Here is a 16,770-nt window from a genome sequence, read left to right as displayed (position 1 = left end):
CCATTAAATTGGAGTTACTTTGAAAATAAAATAAAATAATGAAAGGAAAGTAGCTTTAAAACAAGTGAAAATTCTGTTATTATAACAAGAAATGGTAATTTTGTCAACTAAATTCATTTGATTTAATTGTAAGAAAAAGTTCAATACCAGTCATACTAAATATTACTTATGTGTCAATTCTATATTTGCTAACATTTTTTTCTTGAAATTTTTTAAGTTATAAATTTCCAGAAGATTTTCTAGATTTGACTACACAAATTGTAAATGGTACAATGAATCTGTATAAAGAAGCAATGAAAAATCTCTTGCCTACTCCAGCTAAGTCTCACTACCTGTTCAACCTTCGAGATTTCTCCCGTGTAATTCAGGGTGTGTGTTTGTCAAGACCAGAAACAGCAGAAACCAAAGAAGTGATTAAACGGCTTTGGGTTCATGAGGTAAATCTCTGTGTCACTGAAATATGATTATGCAAGAAACAAAGATTTTACTATGGCAACAACTGGGTTAAAAGAATCATTCAGGAGTTCCCATTGTGGCACAGCAGAAAGGAATCTGACTAGGAACCATGAGGTTTCAGGTTTGATTCCTGGCCTTGCTCAATGGGTTAAGGATCTGGCATTGCTGTGAGCTGTGGTGTAGGTCGCAAATGCGGCTGGGATCTGGCGTTGGTGTGGCTGTGGTGTAGGCCAGCAGCTGTAGCTCCAATTTGACCCCTATCCTGGGAACCTCCATATGCTGTGAGTGCGGCCCTAAAAAGCAAAAAAAAAGAAAAAGGAAAGAAAGAAAAATATTCAGCAATTTGTACTGTTGAAATGCATTTCACTATTGGACATTATAAAGGCCAATGGTGAAGATAATTTCTAAGAATGAACTAACATGTTTTATGACATTTAAGATGCTTTGTCTCATTTTCGGGAATCTCTGTTGATTTATAGGCTATTTCTTTTTTAAATTAAAGTATAGTTGACTTATAATATTGTGTGATTTATAGGCTATTTCAAAGTAGGTATCATTTAAGTGACTTAATCCTTCTTAAGAAATTTCGAGATGGAACACTTTGTTTTTATAATAGGTGAATGTATTTATGTACGTTATTTACTTGTAGTAATACCAGCTGCCAAAAGAACTACAAAGCAAAGTAGCTTTGAGAGCATGGAAACTATATAAAAATATATTTAAGTTATCTTTGGGGAGAGATCTGTGGGTGAACATTTTCTTGCACAAACATGTAGAGGCAGGAGAGAGAGGGAACACAAAAAATAATACATCAAAAATGATAGCTCAGGAGTTCCTGTTGTGGCTTAGCAGGTTAAGAATCCAACTCGTATCCATGAGGATGTGGGTTTGATCCCTGGCCTTGCTCAGTGGATTAAGGATCTGGGCTTGCCATGAGCTGTAGTGAAGCTCATAGATGTGGCTCAGGTTCCGCATTGCTGTGGTTGTGGCATAGGCCAGCAGCTGCAGTTCTGATTTGATCCCTAGCCAGGAAACTTCCATATGTTGCAGGTGTGGCCCTAAAAAGACCAAAAAAAAAAAAAAAGCTCATTATTTTAAAAATAGGCAAAGAATATAGGAAAGTAGAAGGGCAAAATATTCTTTTTAATATATAAATAATATAGTTAATCTTAATAATGTAGTTTAAAAAGCTAGAAAATGGAAATGTGCTGCTATGTTAAAACCATGTGTTAGACATACATTTTTAAAAGTCTTTAAAAATTCCATTTTTGTGGGCTTTTAGATCTACAACTTTAATTCCTAAATCCTGACAGATTCAAATATGTGCCCAAGCCAATGTCCGTTCCACACAGCAAGGTCCCTAAAAGTGATTCTTTGCAAGGGTATGATATGCACATTCTTACTCTACTCCACTGTAGGTCACGTAATCACCTGAGTGAGATCCATATTCTGGGTCATGGACACAGGCTGTAAGTCTGGTAGGCCACATGGGAAACAGAAATGTGCTGAAAGGTGGGGAGGGAGAAAGACAAGAGGGGAAGATGTCGTTGACTTCATGGAAGGAGCACGTTGCCTAAGACAGCATTTGGTCATGGGCCAAATCTTACTCTAGGAACTTCGTCCTTGGTATTCCTTCTACCTAGGACACTCCTCTCCCATTATCCATGAGGCTTGCCCACTTACCTCCTTAAGATCTCAGCTCAAATATCCCCTTACTATTGAGGCTTCCCATAGAGAACCATCTGTACAACCCATAGCTCTTTATTCTTTCTCTCGTTTTATTATTCGTAACATTGAACATCACTTGACCTCAACTATATTTTTGCGAGTAGAACAGAAGCTTTCTGAGAGAAGCAACTTTCTTTATTCACTGCTTTTCCCAATGCCTGACACAGGGCAAGCACTTGGTTAAACATTGTTAAATGAGTGAGTAAAGGGAGGAGCGAGGGCATCTTACTACACATAACACGCTTCATCACTTGGGATTATGATGCCTTGTGTTGTTCCAGTCATGAGAGCAATTCCCACTGGCTGTTGTATATTTGTGGTATGTACAATTACTTTTAGGCATTGTTCAGATCCTGTCCTGCCTCAGATGTTAGATGATTGAGTTTTCACAATGGCTATTAGTTCTCTGGGCATATAATAAGATTCATAATATAATAACTCATCATTTCAGTGACTACTTCATATTTATATAGCATAATGAGTTTAGGTCCTCAGCTCAAAATTCTGAAGTAGCACCTTGCTTCATTGGAAGCAATAAAAAATAGAAGCCCAGTGGTCTGTAATACCTAGTATATGTACCTTATACTTAACCCACTGAGCTACATGAGAACTCCCGGGGAAATAATTATTTTGTGTCACAAGCCAGATTAGCTATTTTTTGCAATCCCACAAAGTGCACATAAGCAGAGATTTATTTTAGTAGATTGCCTTCTGAAATTACTTACAATAAAAATCATTAACAGATGTCCAAAACAAACTTGCCCTCCACCTGAAACATTCCCTTTTCCCAGAAAAAGTGCTTTTATAAAAAAAATAATAATAATGTCTATTGATTTGCCAATCATTTTCAAAATGTTACCTAGCTGGGAAAAGGAAAAGATCATTTGAAGGGAGTTGCAGATCCCTAGATGCCAGTGCCCAGCTCTGTCCTCTACATCTGAGTGACTAGCAAAGTCAGTCACTCACTTTCTCTAATCTTTTTTTCCTTCTCTAGTCCTAATTCTCTTTGCATCTCTATAATCTGCTTCAGTCTCCCAATTTACCTTTGTTTATTGATAACAATGCAACTATGTATTATTCCAAAAATACATGAACAAAATTAATGTTTAAAATAAATTTTAAAAAATTAAAAAATAAGTACTATTATGAGCCAATCCTTGTTGTTTGGGTATGCATTTAATAAAACCCATAGAAATTTCTTGAGAATAAAGAAATTTTTATATTATTTGAGATTAGCACAGAAATAAAACTAAAGAAATTTTTATATTACTTGAGATTAGCACAGAAATAAAACTAAAGAAATTTTTTATATTACTTGAGATTAGCACAGAAGTAAAACTAAAGAAATAGGAGTGGTTCTTAAAGCTGCTTTTCAATTGTAATACAGGTCCTTAGAGTGTATTATGATCGCCTTCTGGATAATGCAGACAGAAGATGGCTTATCAACTACATTCAAGAAATCTTGAAAAAATATATGGATGAAAATTTTCATGAGCTTTTTCAAAACTTGGATTTTGATAATGATGGAGTGGTTGAAGAAGACGACTTACGCAGCTTAATGTTTTGTGATTTTCATGATCCCAAGAGAGAGGATACCAATTACAGAGAAGTTGCAGACGTGGATGCTCTCCGAGTGATAGTAGAAGCTCACCTAGAAGAATACAACAATATGAGCAAGAAAACCATGAACCTTGTCTTATTCCGATTTGCCATAGAACACATCAGCAGAATTTCCAGGATCCTGAAGCAGCCTCGTAGCCATGCTCTTCTGGTTGGCGTTGGAGGGAGTGGGAGGCAGTCTGTCACCAGATTAGCTGCCCACATGGCTGATTCTGCAGTTTTCCAGGTTGAAATTTCCAAGGGCTATGGTAACACTGAGTGGCATGAGGATTTAAAAGTGATCTTAAGGAAATGTGCTGAAGGGGAAATGCAGGGTGTCTTCCTATTTACAGATACTCAGATTAAAAGAGAGTCATTTCTAGAAGATGTCAACAATCTACTCAATGCTGGGGAGGTTCCGAATCTCTTTGCATTGGATGAGAAGCAGGAGATATGTGAAAAGATGCGTCATTTAGATCGACAAAGGGATAAAACCAAACAAACAGATGGAAGCCCCATAGCTCTGTTCAACATGTTTATTGATCGCTGCCGCAACCAACTGCATGTCGTTCTTGCCATGAGTCCCATTGGAGATGCCTTTCGGATTCGTCTTAGAAAGTTCCCTGCTCTTGTTAACTGCTGTACCATTGACTGGTTTCAGGTATTGTCATGTAAATTTTAGATAAACTTCTAGAAATGTTGAATCTCTATCATCAGTATGACATTTTATAACTCCCCCCAAGTTATATTTAACAGGATTTTCTAATAATAATGTATTTTATGAAATTATCATTCAAAAAATCATTATAATAGAAAAATATTTTATGACTAGTGTGTGCCATCACTGACCGCGGTTTATCATAGAAAGTTTTAGGATAAAATTGTGTATCATTCAGCTTCCTGACAGGGAGCATGAAGGACAAAAAGTGCCAGACTCAGAGGGTTTGGTCAGAATAAATTAGTGAAGACAAGGAGCCAAATAGAAGGAACGAATGGGGTGAAAGATAACTAAAGTGACAGGGGCACAGTAACTGAGGAGGATGTCGTAGAGTTGAGGTTGGAAAGGTGGGAAGGGTCAGACCAGGTGGAGATTTACAAGGTGGCTTTGGAATTTATTTTTAATATGCTGAGAAGTCTTTGGAAGGATTAGAAATTGAGAGTATGATTTGAGCTCATTTGCATTTGATAAGACCACTCTGGCAGCTATATAGAGCATAGGACACTCTTGGAATATTCCAGGGAGATGATAACAGAGAGTCGAACTGGGTTGATGAATAGAAAGGATTTGAAAATTATGTTAGGTCTGGTGCCTGTAGAACTTGATACGGGTGGATGTAGGATTGAGGAAGAGGAGAGGGATCAAGGATGAATCCTGCATTATGGCTTGAGCAACCGGTGGATGGTAGTGATGTTTACTAAGCTGGGGAAGACTGCAATTATTTGGGGAGAGATAAGGGTCATGGTATAGGTTTGTTGAGTTTGAGACGGTTATGAGAAAAATCAAGGAGATGGTCGTTCATATAGTTTTGGAGTTTAGAGTAAAGGATAGGAGTATTACCTCAGAGAATTGCTGGCAGAATTAAATGAGATAATAGTAGAAGGCACACAAAAGAGGGTCATTCTCTAAGTTTGGTTCTTTTCCTCTTCCTTGCTCCTGTAACACTCATGAACAATTTCTCTAACCCCTGAATAAACCATGAAGGGTTAATATTACATGCACTAGTGACTGGCTCCCTGTCCTTGCAAGGACTTGAAGTTCCTCATGAGTATCTGTCCCATCCTATGCCTCATACTTTCCCCTGCATTTCCAAAGTTGTGAAGGACTGCAGTAGTAACAGACTCCCATCAATAACTTTGATCATGTGCTAAAGCGTTTATCTTAAATTTAGTCCTGGCCTGAAGATGCGCTGCAGGCAGTCGCCTCCCGCTTCTTGGAAGATATTGAAATGTCAGAGGAAATACGAGGTGGCTGTATTGAGATGTGTAAAAGCTTCCACACTTCTACTATAGATTTATCGACATCGTTCCATGTTGAACTTCAAAGATATAATTACGTGACTCCTACCTCTTATCTTGAATTAATCTCTACCTTCAAACTGTTGTTGGAAAAGAAAAGAAGGTAACAATGAAATTTCTTTTTTTTCTTTCTTTATTTCTATTTTTTTTTTTAGGGCTGCACCTGCAGCATATGGAGGTTCCCAGGCTAGGGTTCCAATCAGAGCTGTAGCCTCTGTCCTATGCCAGAGCCACAGCAAAGCTGGATCCAAGTCTGAGACCTATACCACAGCTCATGGCAACACCGGATCCTTAACCCACTGAGCAAGGCCAGGGATCGAACCCATGTCCTCAAGGATGCTAGTTGGGTTTGCTAACCACTGAACCACAATGGGAACTCCGAAATTTCTTGTTTCCAAGTAAGCTGTGGTGGTTTTAAAACACTCATGTCGACAAAAATAGCACAGCATGACGTGATACAGACATTTCGTATGTATGTGTACACACACATATACGCTGTGAGTTTTGTTAAATTGTTAAATGATTTACTCCACAAACATTTTTAGGGTAGGAAGCAGGGCATATTCTCTTGTGCAGATGCATTGCCTAGTGTATCACAAATGCATATTCATATTTGTTTAAGGAATGAAGATGTGCCACTTAGAGCTGTGGTAAGGACCCAGGATACTTTGCAATACTGTTGAGTAAATAGCACTAGTGAGTAATTTTTCTTCAATAAGTAATTAGATAACAGATAAACCTTCTCTTTAGGTATTGAGCAGCTGAAACCCAGAAACGGCCAGTCAATATATATAGCCAGTTTTCCTCCTTTAAATAAACTCTCATGTGAAAACATCAATATAAGCATCAATAAACTTGGGTACTATAGAATTTGTCAGTGTGAGCTTTTCATACCATTGAGGTTGACTTTTATTGCAGAAAAGTTTCTTTGGTTCTAAAAATTAATACTTGGACTTCCCTTGTGGCTCACAACATAACTACTCAGCTTTGCTTCTATAGTGGCTATGACTCAATCGCTGTCTTGGAAACTTCCATATACCACAGGTGGAGCCAAAAAGAAAAAAAAAATTTTTAAAGAAAAAAAAGAAAAATTAACACTCAGTATATATATTATAAAATGCAAAAACAAATTACCTGTGAAGTTCTAAGTTTAGAAATTTTAATGATCACCTTTGAGAAAATTATTTAAGCAATTTTTATATTGCATTTATAATTTTTAATATTTTTATTTCCCTATTGAAGTCTGGTTTAACAAACTAGACTTTCCCAAGTACTTAAGTAATAAAACCTAGTAAGTTAAACTTACATATATAGTAAGCCTTAAGTTATTTTAAGTATATGACTATCATCTATAAACTTAATGAGATTTTGGAGTTCCCGTTGTGGCTCAGTGGTTAACGAATCCGACTAGGAACCATGAGGTTGTGGGTTCAATCCCTGGCCTTGCTCAGTGGGTTAAAGATCCAGCGTTGCCGTGAGCTGTGGTGTAGGTCACAGACGTGGCTCGGATCCCACGTTGCTGTGGCTGTGGTGTAGGCCGGCGGCTATGGCTCCAATTTGACCCCTAGCCTGGGAACCTCCACGTGCCATGGGAGCAGCCCTAGAAATGGCAAAAAGACAAAAAAAAAACAAAAAAAACCTTAATGAGATTTTTTACTTAAAAACACAAATTAACTCCATTGTTCAATTTCATGACTTACATTGGACTAAAAGGCAGATCTGTTCATCTAATAAACCAAATTCTTTTAAATATTATATACTTAAAACACCAAATGTGCACAGGATTCTTGACACAAAATATTAATGCTAAGTTTAATTTTTGCATACTCACTACAGTTCATTCTGAATCTTCCTATGGCTAACCCACTATCGCAGGCATTTTAAAGCATGTTCTCTCATATTGTCCAATATGCTCCCTAGATTCTGGTGGAAACTTGTAATGCCTTCCACGGTGGGGGTGTTGTAGCTTTTCCATGTATCATGGCCCATGCTCCTGTGTTTCAATCATACCAATAGTATTTTTTCCATTTACCTAGTGAAATGCAAGTCCAACCCTAGGCTGCTAAATTTTACAATTTCTTTGACTGTCAAGATAATTATCTTTCCATGTAGATCTTAGGATCTTTAACCTAATAGAATCTTGCTTTTTCTCTCCCTGTCCCCCCACCGCCAAAACCCCCATGTTTTCCCATCCAGGAGAATCAAAACCTTTTGGAGAGTCTGTCTAAATGGAGGGTATCGCTTACTTCTCTGTTTGAATATATGTTCCCAATATTTAAGGCCATCCTAACTAAATGAAAGATTATAAAAATGAGATCCCAACTTATAGAAAAGTTGAAAGTAATAGTTTTCTAGGCATTTATAGATATTCTTGTTTGCCTTTCAAACTCTCTTTAAAAACAAAACAAAAAACTCTCCTTTACTTCAACTAGAATTCCCACCCTGTAGCTATTTTCCCTATTAAGCTAAAGCCTTCAGATCTCTTTATAGCCAGGTCATCTGTAACCGAGAAGCAAGTTATCAGGTTACCTGCCAGGAAACCAGTGTCTTAGCCCGCAAAGAGTCACATGGAATGAACCACCACACTGAAAGTGCTTCATGCTGTGCTTGCTCCACAAGCATTCGACTGAAACCAAACCCACAGATAATATGATAGCCTGTATGAAGTCTCTCAGATCCTACTGCTGTAACATGTTTTGCTCAGAGGGAATCAACATGTGACAAAAGCGTAGCATGCCTTCACTTATAAAAATTTTTTTCCTATGATGGCTTTTTCAGTCTTCTCCTGGATACCTATTCCAGCTCAAGCCAGTGAAGCACAGTTAAAGGGTATGCTTCCACCTTTCGGCAGTTATCTGGTTGGTGTGTTACCTACCCCAGCCAACTTTTTGAAGAGAATTTCTAAAACATGTCACCTTTTATTTTTCAAAGTAATGTTTACTTTGAAACATTAGGGCATATCTCAAATATTTAAAAGGAAACAAATTATAAACAAGAGTCTTCTCTGTTCATCATGTATAATTTCCTCTAGAATATATATGAATGCAGATACAAATTACATTAAAATATTATGTTATTTTGAATCAGTTATTATTTCCTTATAATAATTTTCACCAAAAGATTATAGAGCTTTATTAACTATTGGGAACTTTTAAACAAAAAAATTCTTGTTTCAAGGCACATAATACATCTTAGAATTATTCACCACATTTGGCAACAATCTAAAGAATATTTTGGGCACTGAAGTCTATTTAAAAGAAGTGATTATAAGAAGATTTTAAGGAACAATAATGCTTTTGGAGTAACCTTCCCAAGGTGACTAGTTTTGGAGACACATCATTCATTTTGATGTAGAAGGTTCCTTGCCTTATATTTAGTGTATTTAGCTTTTGAGTTTGTTATACGCCTAGATATTGTGTTAGGTACTGGAAATACAAAACCTCCCAAGACTTACCGTCTACTTTTAGTTACACACAATCTAAAGTTCTCAAGTTCAATTAAAGAAAATTTTTTTATGGCCACATCCATGGCATATGGAAATTCCTGGGCCAGGGACTGAATACTAGCCGCAGTTGCAAACCATACTGCAGTGGTGGCAACAGCAGATCTTTTAACCCACTGTCCAGGCAGGGATGGAACCTGTGCTTCTGCAGCGACCCCGGCCACTGCAGTAGGATTCTTAAGCCACTGTGCCACAGTGGGAACTCCAAGAGTTCATGTATTTGACAAATTGTTAATACAGTTGAAAATCTTTCAATCCACTTCTTTAGTTACACCTTGCAAAAGTCTGAAAAGCTCAAGAAAACTTCATTTTTTCCTTGAATAAGGAGTTAGAGCCTGATAGCTAACCTTGTTTTATCTCTTTGCTTTCAGCGAAGTAATGAAAATGAAAAAGAGATACGAAGTGGGTTTGGATAAACTGGATTCTGCTTCATCTCAAGTAGCCACAATGCAGTTTGAGTTAGAGGCGCTGCACCCTCAATTAAAAGTTGCTAGCAAAGAGGTTGATGAAATGATGGTAATCATTGAGAGGGAGTCTGTAGAAGTTGCCAAAACTGAAAAAATAGTGAAGGCTGATGAAATAATAGCAAATGAACAAGCTATGGCTGCCAAAGCCATCAAAGATGAATGTGACGCTGACCTGGCAGAGGCTTTGCCGATATTAGAGTCAGCACTAGCTGCCCTTGACACTCTCACTGCACAGGTAAGAGCATAGCCATGGACTTGCTGGGAGACATGGCATCAGAGCTTAAGAAAGTACTTAACATTGTGTGCTACAATCTAGTCTGTCTTTCCACATTAGTCTCCACATTTAATGCAATTGAAATCACTGTCGAGTTAGCAAAAAGTTCCCCTGATTTACATGGGGAAAAAGAAAAGTAATATACATGCATGACTAAGCAACTTTGAAAAAGAAGAAAGCTATCAAATGTTATAACCTACCATGTGACAACTGGTATTTCAGGAACTTTACATAACAACTTTAACTGACTCAATTATATATTTTAATTCTAGGCTCACCTTCTTCATATTTTAGACACCTCTAATTGGGATATGCTTTATAGCATATGTGATAAAGTGTTGTGTCAGGGTTTGTCAATGTTTAATTTTATGTGATACATAAAATAATAATATAGTTTGTTATATTCTATGATACCATATCTTAGCTTTGAAATGTATTAAAAATTAAAATGTAAAAAGGAACATTTCAATTAAGAAAAAGATAAATTTTAAAAAATAGTGTTGGGAATTTCCTGGTGACTCAGTGAGTTAAAGATCTGGTGGTGTCACTGCTGTGGCGCGGTTTTAATCCACTGCCCAGGAACTTCCGCATGCTGTGGATGCAGCCAAAAAAATAAAAAATAAAATAAAACAAAATGAGGGAAATGAGTGTCTCTAAGAAAAATAGTGTTGGGGATCTTGGCTAAACTTTTAGGTGAGGTCAGGGAGAAAGTGTTAGATACTTTCTTCACACTGTACTCCCAAATAGATTTCAAATTGAAATTTAAACATAAATAGTTATATTACTATAAAATAGTAGAGTGTAGTTCAGATATTAATAATCTTATAAAATAAGACATAGGATTTATTTGGTATAAGAGAAATTAGAAAAAAACACTAAGCAATATTGTTTGATAGCTATGCTCCAGATACCTTTTTTTTTTTTTTTTGTCTTTTTGCCATTTCTTAGGCCACTCCCACAGCATATGGAGGTTCCCAGGCTAGGGGTCTAATCGGAGCTGTAGCTGCTGGCCTATACCAGAGCCACAGCAACGTGGGATCTGAGCCACATCTGCAACCTACAGCACAGCTCAGGGCAATGCTGGATCCTCAACCCACTGAGCAAGGCCAGGGATCGAACCCACAACCTCTTGGTTCCTAGTCGGATTCGGTAACCACTGAGCCATGATGGGAACTCCCTGCTCCAGATACTCTTGTATTTTTCATAAATAATAAAAATTTTTTTAAGGTAATGAATTTTGGTACCTAAACACCAACACATTTTGTTTGATGTAAACACCATGGATCTGGAGTTCCTGCTCTGGTATAGTAGATTAATGATCCAGCTTGTCTCTGTGGAGATGTGGGTTCGATTCCCAGTCCAGCACAATGGGTTAAGGATCCAGCATTGCTATAGCTGTAGCACAGGTCACAGCTGTGGTTTGAATTTGGTCTCAGGCCTGGGAACTATGTATGCTTTATGGGTCAGCCGAAAAAGACAAATACAAAACATCATGAATTGAAATTTAGAAATGTTGAAAAAAATCTTTAAACTACATGATAAATAAAAGACTGATATGCTCTATGTGAAAAGCTCTTATAAATCAATTAGGAAAAAAATAACTCTGAGATAAGATCTTAAATTATATAAAAAGTGCTAATTCACAAAGGAGGAAATTCAAATAATATCATGAAAATATATCATATATCACTTATATTTAAAAAATACAGATCAAGATAAAATTTCTTTTGCCTGTCAGAATGCCTGCCAGTGTCACTAATGGTTTATGTAGTAAAACATGCACCTTTACATACTTTCTGGAGGGCAGTTTGTCAATATTTGTTGAAAGTTTTAAAAAAGATATTAAAACTTTAATTCAACGTGACAATTGTAATAGTAAAAAAGAGAAAAAGCATAGCTAGGATATTAGAATTATAGTTCATATATATAGATATATACACACACACACACTGGAAGGCTGTGCAGCCATTAAAAATGATGTTTAAAAAATTTAAAAAGTTATAACTGATGTGTTTACTAACATGAAAGGATGTTCACTATATATTGCTATTGAAATAGAACAGATTTTAAAACAGTAGGTATGTTAGGTACACTATGATTCCATTGGCTAAAATGTGGCATATACTGGTTTATAGCATATCAACAGAGAAAAAGATAGAGAAGAATTTAATCTCACATAGATTATCTTTCCCTTATTCTCTTTTGCTTGTAACTGTTCCTTTGGGATAAACTTCTCAACACTTCTGAACACAATTCTATCTGCCACCATTTCTACCCAATGAACTGTGAGTTTCTTTGTGTTCTGGCTTAGTTTGCAAATAGGAACCAATTACAGGTCGTATATAAATGGTTCTTTTTTAAAAATTAGTATGTTATTTTCAGGACATAACAGTGGTAAAATCCATGAAGAGCCCTCCTGCTGGTGTCAAGCTTGTTATGGAAGCTATATGCATCTTGAAAGGCATCAAAGCTGACAAAATCCCTGACCCAACAGGTTCAGGGAAAAAAATTGAGGATTTCTGGGGTCCTGCTAAAAGACTTCTTGGTGACATTCGATTTCTTCAGTCACTTCATGAATATGACAAGGACAATATTCCTCCAGCTTACATGAACATCATAAGAAAAAATTATATTCCAAATCCAGATTTTGTTCCAGAAAAGATTAGAAATGCTTCGACAGCAGCCGAAGGTCTATGCAAATGGGTCATAGCAATGGATTCATATGACAAGTAAGTACTAACAAAAAGAAAATGAACGGGTGTGTTTTATTTTCAGGTTTGATCATTTAGGTAATATAAAACCTAAGAGCTACATAGATGAGAGCCTCCTTAGAAAACTATGTGAAATACCTGCCATGACATGACATGACTGGAGGCAAAATTATACCAAGTAAATGCTATATAACACAGTGATACTAAAAGTTTTTGGACTCAGGAACACTTTACACTCTTAAAAATTATTGTAGACCCCCTAAAGTGTTAATAACTACCATATTAGAAATTAAAACTGAGAACTTAAAAAATATATACTACTAATTCATTTTTATTTTTTAAATACATATTTTTTATTTTCCCAATACATTATTTTTTTTTCTACTGTACAGCATGGTGACACAGTTACACATAAAAGCAATAAAAACTTTACCTGTTTATATAAATATTTTATCTTCTAAAAATGCACATTTTCAAAAAATTTCTAAGAAGGTGTTTTAAGAAGGGGTTTTTTATTATGCATTTGCAAATCTCTTTAATATGTGCTTCAGTAGAAGACATCTGGGCTCTCGAATCTGCATCTTCATTCAGTCTGTTGTGGGATATATTGTTTTGACTGAAGAAATGAAGAAGATACTTCATCACACAGATGTCTAGTTGCACAAGGGAGGACCTCATGGAGTCCCTGAAGGGGAGGGGACATGTTTTGGACCACATTTTGAAAACCACCCTTAACATAATATTCTTTGTTGAGATCAGCAGCGTTTTTTGATGATTGCATAAGAAATATTTATATCATATACACAACAGGGTAAAAATTTGATTATTTCTTCAGAAAGTAACTATTATAGGCTGTCTTTCAAACTCATATGCAGTATGAATCATTGTACATGCTATATGTGTTTTGGACTATGATACACTGTGGTAATGATACATTTTAGTTTTATGTTTTATCATTTATTTAGAAAGATAACATGACTGATTCCATTTTCCAGAGAGAAGAAAATTTAGACCCATTCTTTTTCCTATGTAATCCCTTTTATTACCAACACCTATATGCATAAGATAGCTGGTTTTAGTTAAGGGTATATTCTGAATTTTTTTAAAAAAGTAAAATATAAAGACAGAAGTAGTATTCTTAGATGTAATTAATAAACCTAGAAAAGAAAAAGAGTTTGGGAACTGAGGAGGTTGGGGGGCACAGAAAAAATCGTTTTAACTATTGTGAAATGAAAATAAAATAGTAATATTAATCCACAAAAATGATAAATTAAGATGAAAGAGTAAAATAAGATTGATAAAATACCCTTCTTCTTATCATCATTAAATTTTAATGAATTAGGCTACTTTCTGCAAACATTGTAATATTTTACATGTATGTACTTATTCTCTTTTTTCCAAAATCACAAAAGTTGACCCTGGCAACAAGTTGAATATTTTATTTGGAGTAAAAAAATGACTTATTTGAAAACATTATGTGTATTTGGTATCTATTTTAATAGTCATGTTTTATGTGCTGGGGTCAGGTTGACTGTTAGATGAAATATAGAATAGAGTAATCCGTGTAGGTTGTACATAAAGGTGTGTTTTGAGTTATAGTAAGGATATTAGAGAAGTAAATTCAGGGATGGAAAATGCACTAGATTATGAAACATGTATTTAATTTTCCAATTTTACTTTTGGCAGAGTGGCAAAAATAGTAGCTCCTAAAAAGATAAAACTGGCTGCAGCTGAAGGGGAACTTAAAATTGCCATGAATGGTCTTAGAAAGAAACAGTCAGCCCTTCGAGAAGTTCAGGACAAGTTGGCCAAGCTTCAGGACACACTTGAACTTAATAAACAGAAGAAGGCTGACTTGGAAAACCAGGTATAGGATAATACAGACAAATATGAGCAAATCCTCAATTATTATCAATAAGAATGATGTCACACTGGCACAAATACAGCAATCCTGTTTTCCTCCTGGTAGGAGGTTAGCAAACAGTGGCCCACGGGTCAAATCTACCATTCCCAGTTTTCGTACAGCCCATAAGCTAATGATGGTTTTGACATTTTTAAATGATTACACATTAAATGATTATATAAGTACCTATAGAATATCTTCAATTTTGCCTCTTGGTCCACAAAGCCTAAAATATTTACCTTCTGTCTCTTTACCCTCCAGAAGAAAAAAAAATTGCCAACCATCTCTGCTGTGGATTACTAGAATATTGAGCTATTATTTATTTTTTTGAAGTATAGTTGATTTACAATGTTGTGTTAATTTCTGCTGTATAGCAAAGTGATTCAGTTTATATATATATATATATATATATAAGGTATACATATGTTTTTTATATCATCTTTTCCATTATGGTTTATCTCAGGATAGTGAATATAGTTCCCTGTGCTATGCCGTAGGACCTTGTTTTATCTATCTGCCCTATACAAAATAAGTTTGCATCTTCTAAGTCCAAACTCCTATTCTGTCTCTCTTGAATCTTCCTTGGAAACCACAGGTCTATTCTCTATGTCTGTGAATCCGTTTCTATTTGGAAGATAGGTTTATTTGTATCATTTTTTTAGAATCCATATATATTTATTCTTTCTCTGGTTTTCTTCCCTTAGTATAATAATCTCTAGGTCCATCCACGTTCCTGCAAATGGTATTATTTCATTCTTTGTGTGTGTGTGTGTGTGTGTGTGTGTGTGGTATTTATACACACATATATACCATATGTTCTTTATCCATATACCTGTTGATGGATATTTAGGTTGTTTCCATTTCTTGGCTACTGAGAATAGTCCTGCTATGAACATAGGGGTGCATGTATCTTTCAATTATAGTTTTGTCCAGATATATGCCCAGGAGTGGGATTGCTGGATCATATGTTAGTTCTATTTTTAGTTTTCTGAGGAACTTCCATATTGTTTTCCATAGTAGCCGCACCACCTTATGTTCCTACCAACACTGTAGGAGGATTCCCTTTCCTCCACATCCCCTCCAACATTTGTTATTTGTAGACTTCAAAAATATTTTTGGCTGTGCCCACAGCATACAAAAGTTCCCAGGCCAGGAATTGAATCTGCATCACAGCCATGACCCAAGCCACAGCAGTGAAAATGCCAAATCTTTTAAATTCTAGGTCACCAGGGAACTCCTGTAGATTTTTAAATGATGGCCATTTGACCACTGTGAGGTGGTACCTCACTATAGTTTTGATTTGCATTTCTCTAATAATTAGTGATGTTGAGCATTTTTTCATATACCTGATGACCATCTGTATGTCTTCTTTGGGGAAATGCGTTTTTATGTCTTCTGCATAGCTATGCCCTTTCTTGCTATACTAGTCTGCTTCTTTCCATGGGATAAGTGCACAAATTCTGTGTTTGAACATTAGGTGTCATTGTGCTAATCTTATAAAATGTGATCTATTATTAGGCTTGGTTTCAAAGTGATCAGTTTTAGTTTAAATAATATAACTAAAAGATGAGTATGTGATTGCTCATTCTGATCATTTTCAGCTGTTTTCTGTTTAAAATTTTTTATTTTTTATAATAAATTGTTGGAAAATTATGATACTGTGAAATGTATGTATACTAAAAATCTGCTTTTAAAAGAGAAATTTTAGCTGAAGTATTTTTACTTAGTAGTTTCTGCTGGCAACTTTATTATATTCTAAGACGATTCAACATTTTAATATCATTAAAAGAAGAATGGGTAAAGAAAGAAACTAGGAAGCAAAAGATACTAAAAGAGGGAAAATTAAAAGAGAAAGATTTTCATTTAGGAAGTATAAAAAATACTGCCAATTTGTATATCTTTGCCTTTTTAAACCTATCTTTAGATAAACTGATATAGTGTTTTATATCTTTTCATCTAAAAGCATTTGTTTTGTATAAATATTAACAGCATTGGAAAAATTATAAATGAAATTTTTTTTCAAATTTTATTAATGTATAGTTGATTTAAAATATTGTGTTAATTTCTGCTGTAGAACAGAGTAACTCATATGTATGGAAAAAATATACATGTAT

General features: G+C 35.5%; 1 protein-coding gene across 1 annotated transcript in view; it reads left to right on the top strand.

Moving 5' to 3' along the window:
• The window catches only part of DNAH7 (dynein axonemal heavy chain 7), a 275,667-nt gene that overhangs the window by 156,928 nt on the left and 101,969 nt on the right, over positions 1-16,770 (top strand). The window contains exons 39-44 of the mRNA XM_047773110.1: positions 218-437; positions 3,572-4,444; positions 5,673-5,902; positions 9,673-10,003; positions 12,425-12,771; positions 14,440-14,620. Coding sequence (XP_047629066.1) covers positions 218-437; positions 3,572-4,444; positions 5,673-5,902; positions 9,673-10,003; positions 12,425-12,771; positions 14,440-14,620 — 2,182 coding nt within the window. The remainder of the gene's footprint in view (positions 1-217; positions 438-3,571; positions 4,445-5,672; positions 5,903-9,672; positions 10,004-12,424; positions 12,772-14,439; positions 14,621-16,770) is intronic.

This window comes from Phacochoerus africanus, chromosome 3 (genome assembly GCF_016906955.1).
Source record: "Phacochoerus africanus isolate WHEZ1 chromosome 3, ROS_Pafr_v1, whole genome shotgun sequence".
In the NCBI taxonomy this organism is placed as follows: domain Eukaryota; kingdom Metazoa; phylum Chordata; class Mammalia; order Artiodactyla; family Suidae; genus Phacochoerus; species Phacochoerus africanus.
Note: the sequence above shows the minus strand (reverse complement) of the source record. Positions and strands in the feature narration are given on the sequence as shown.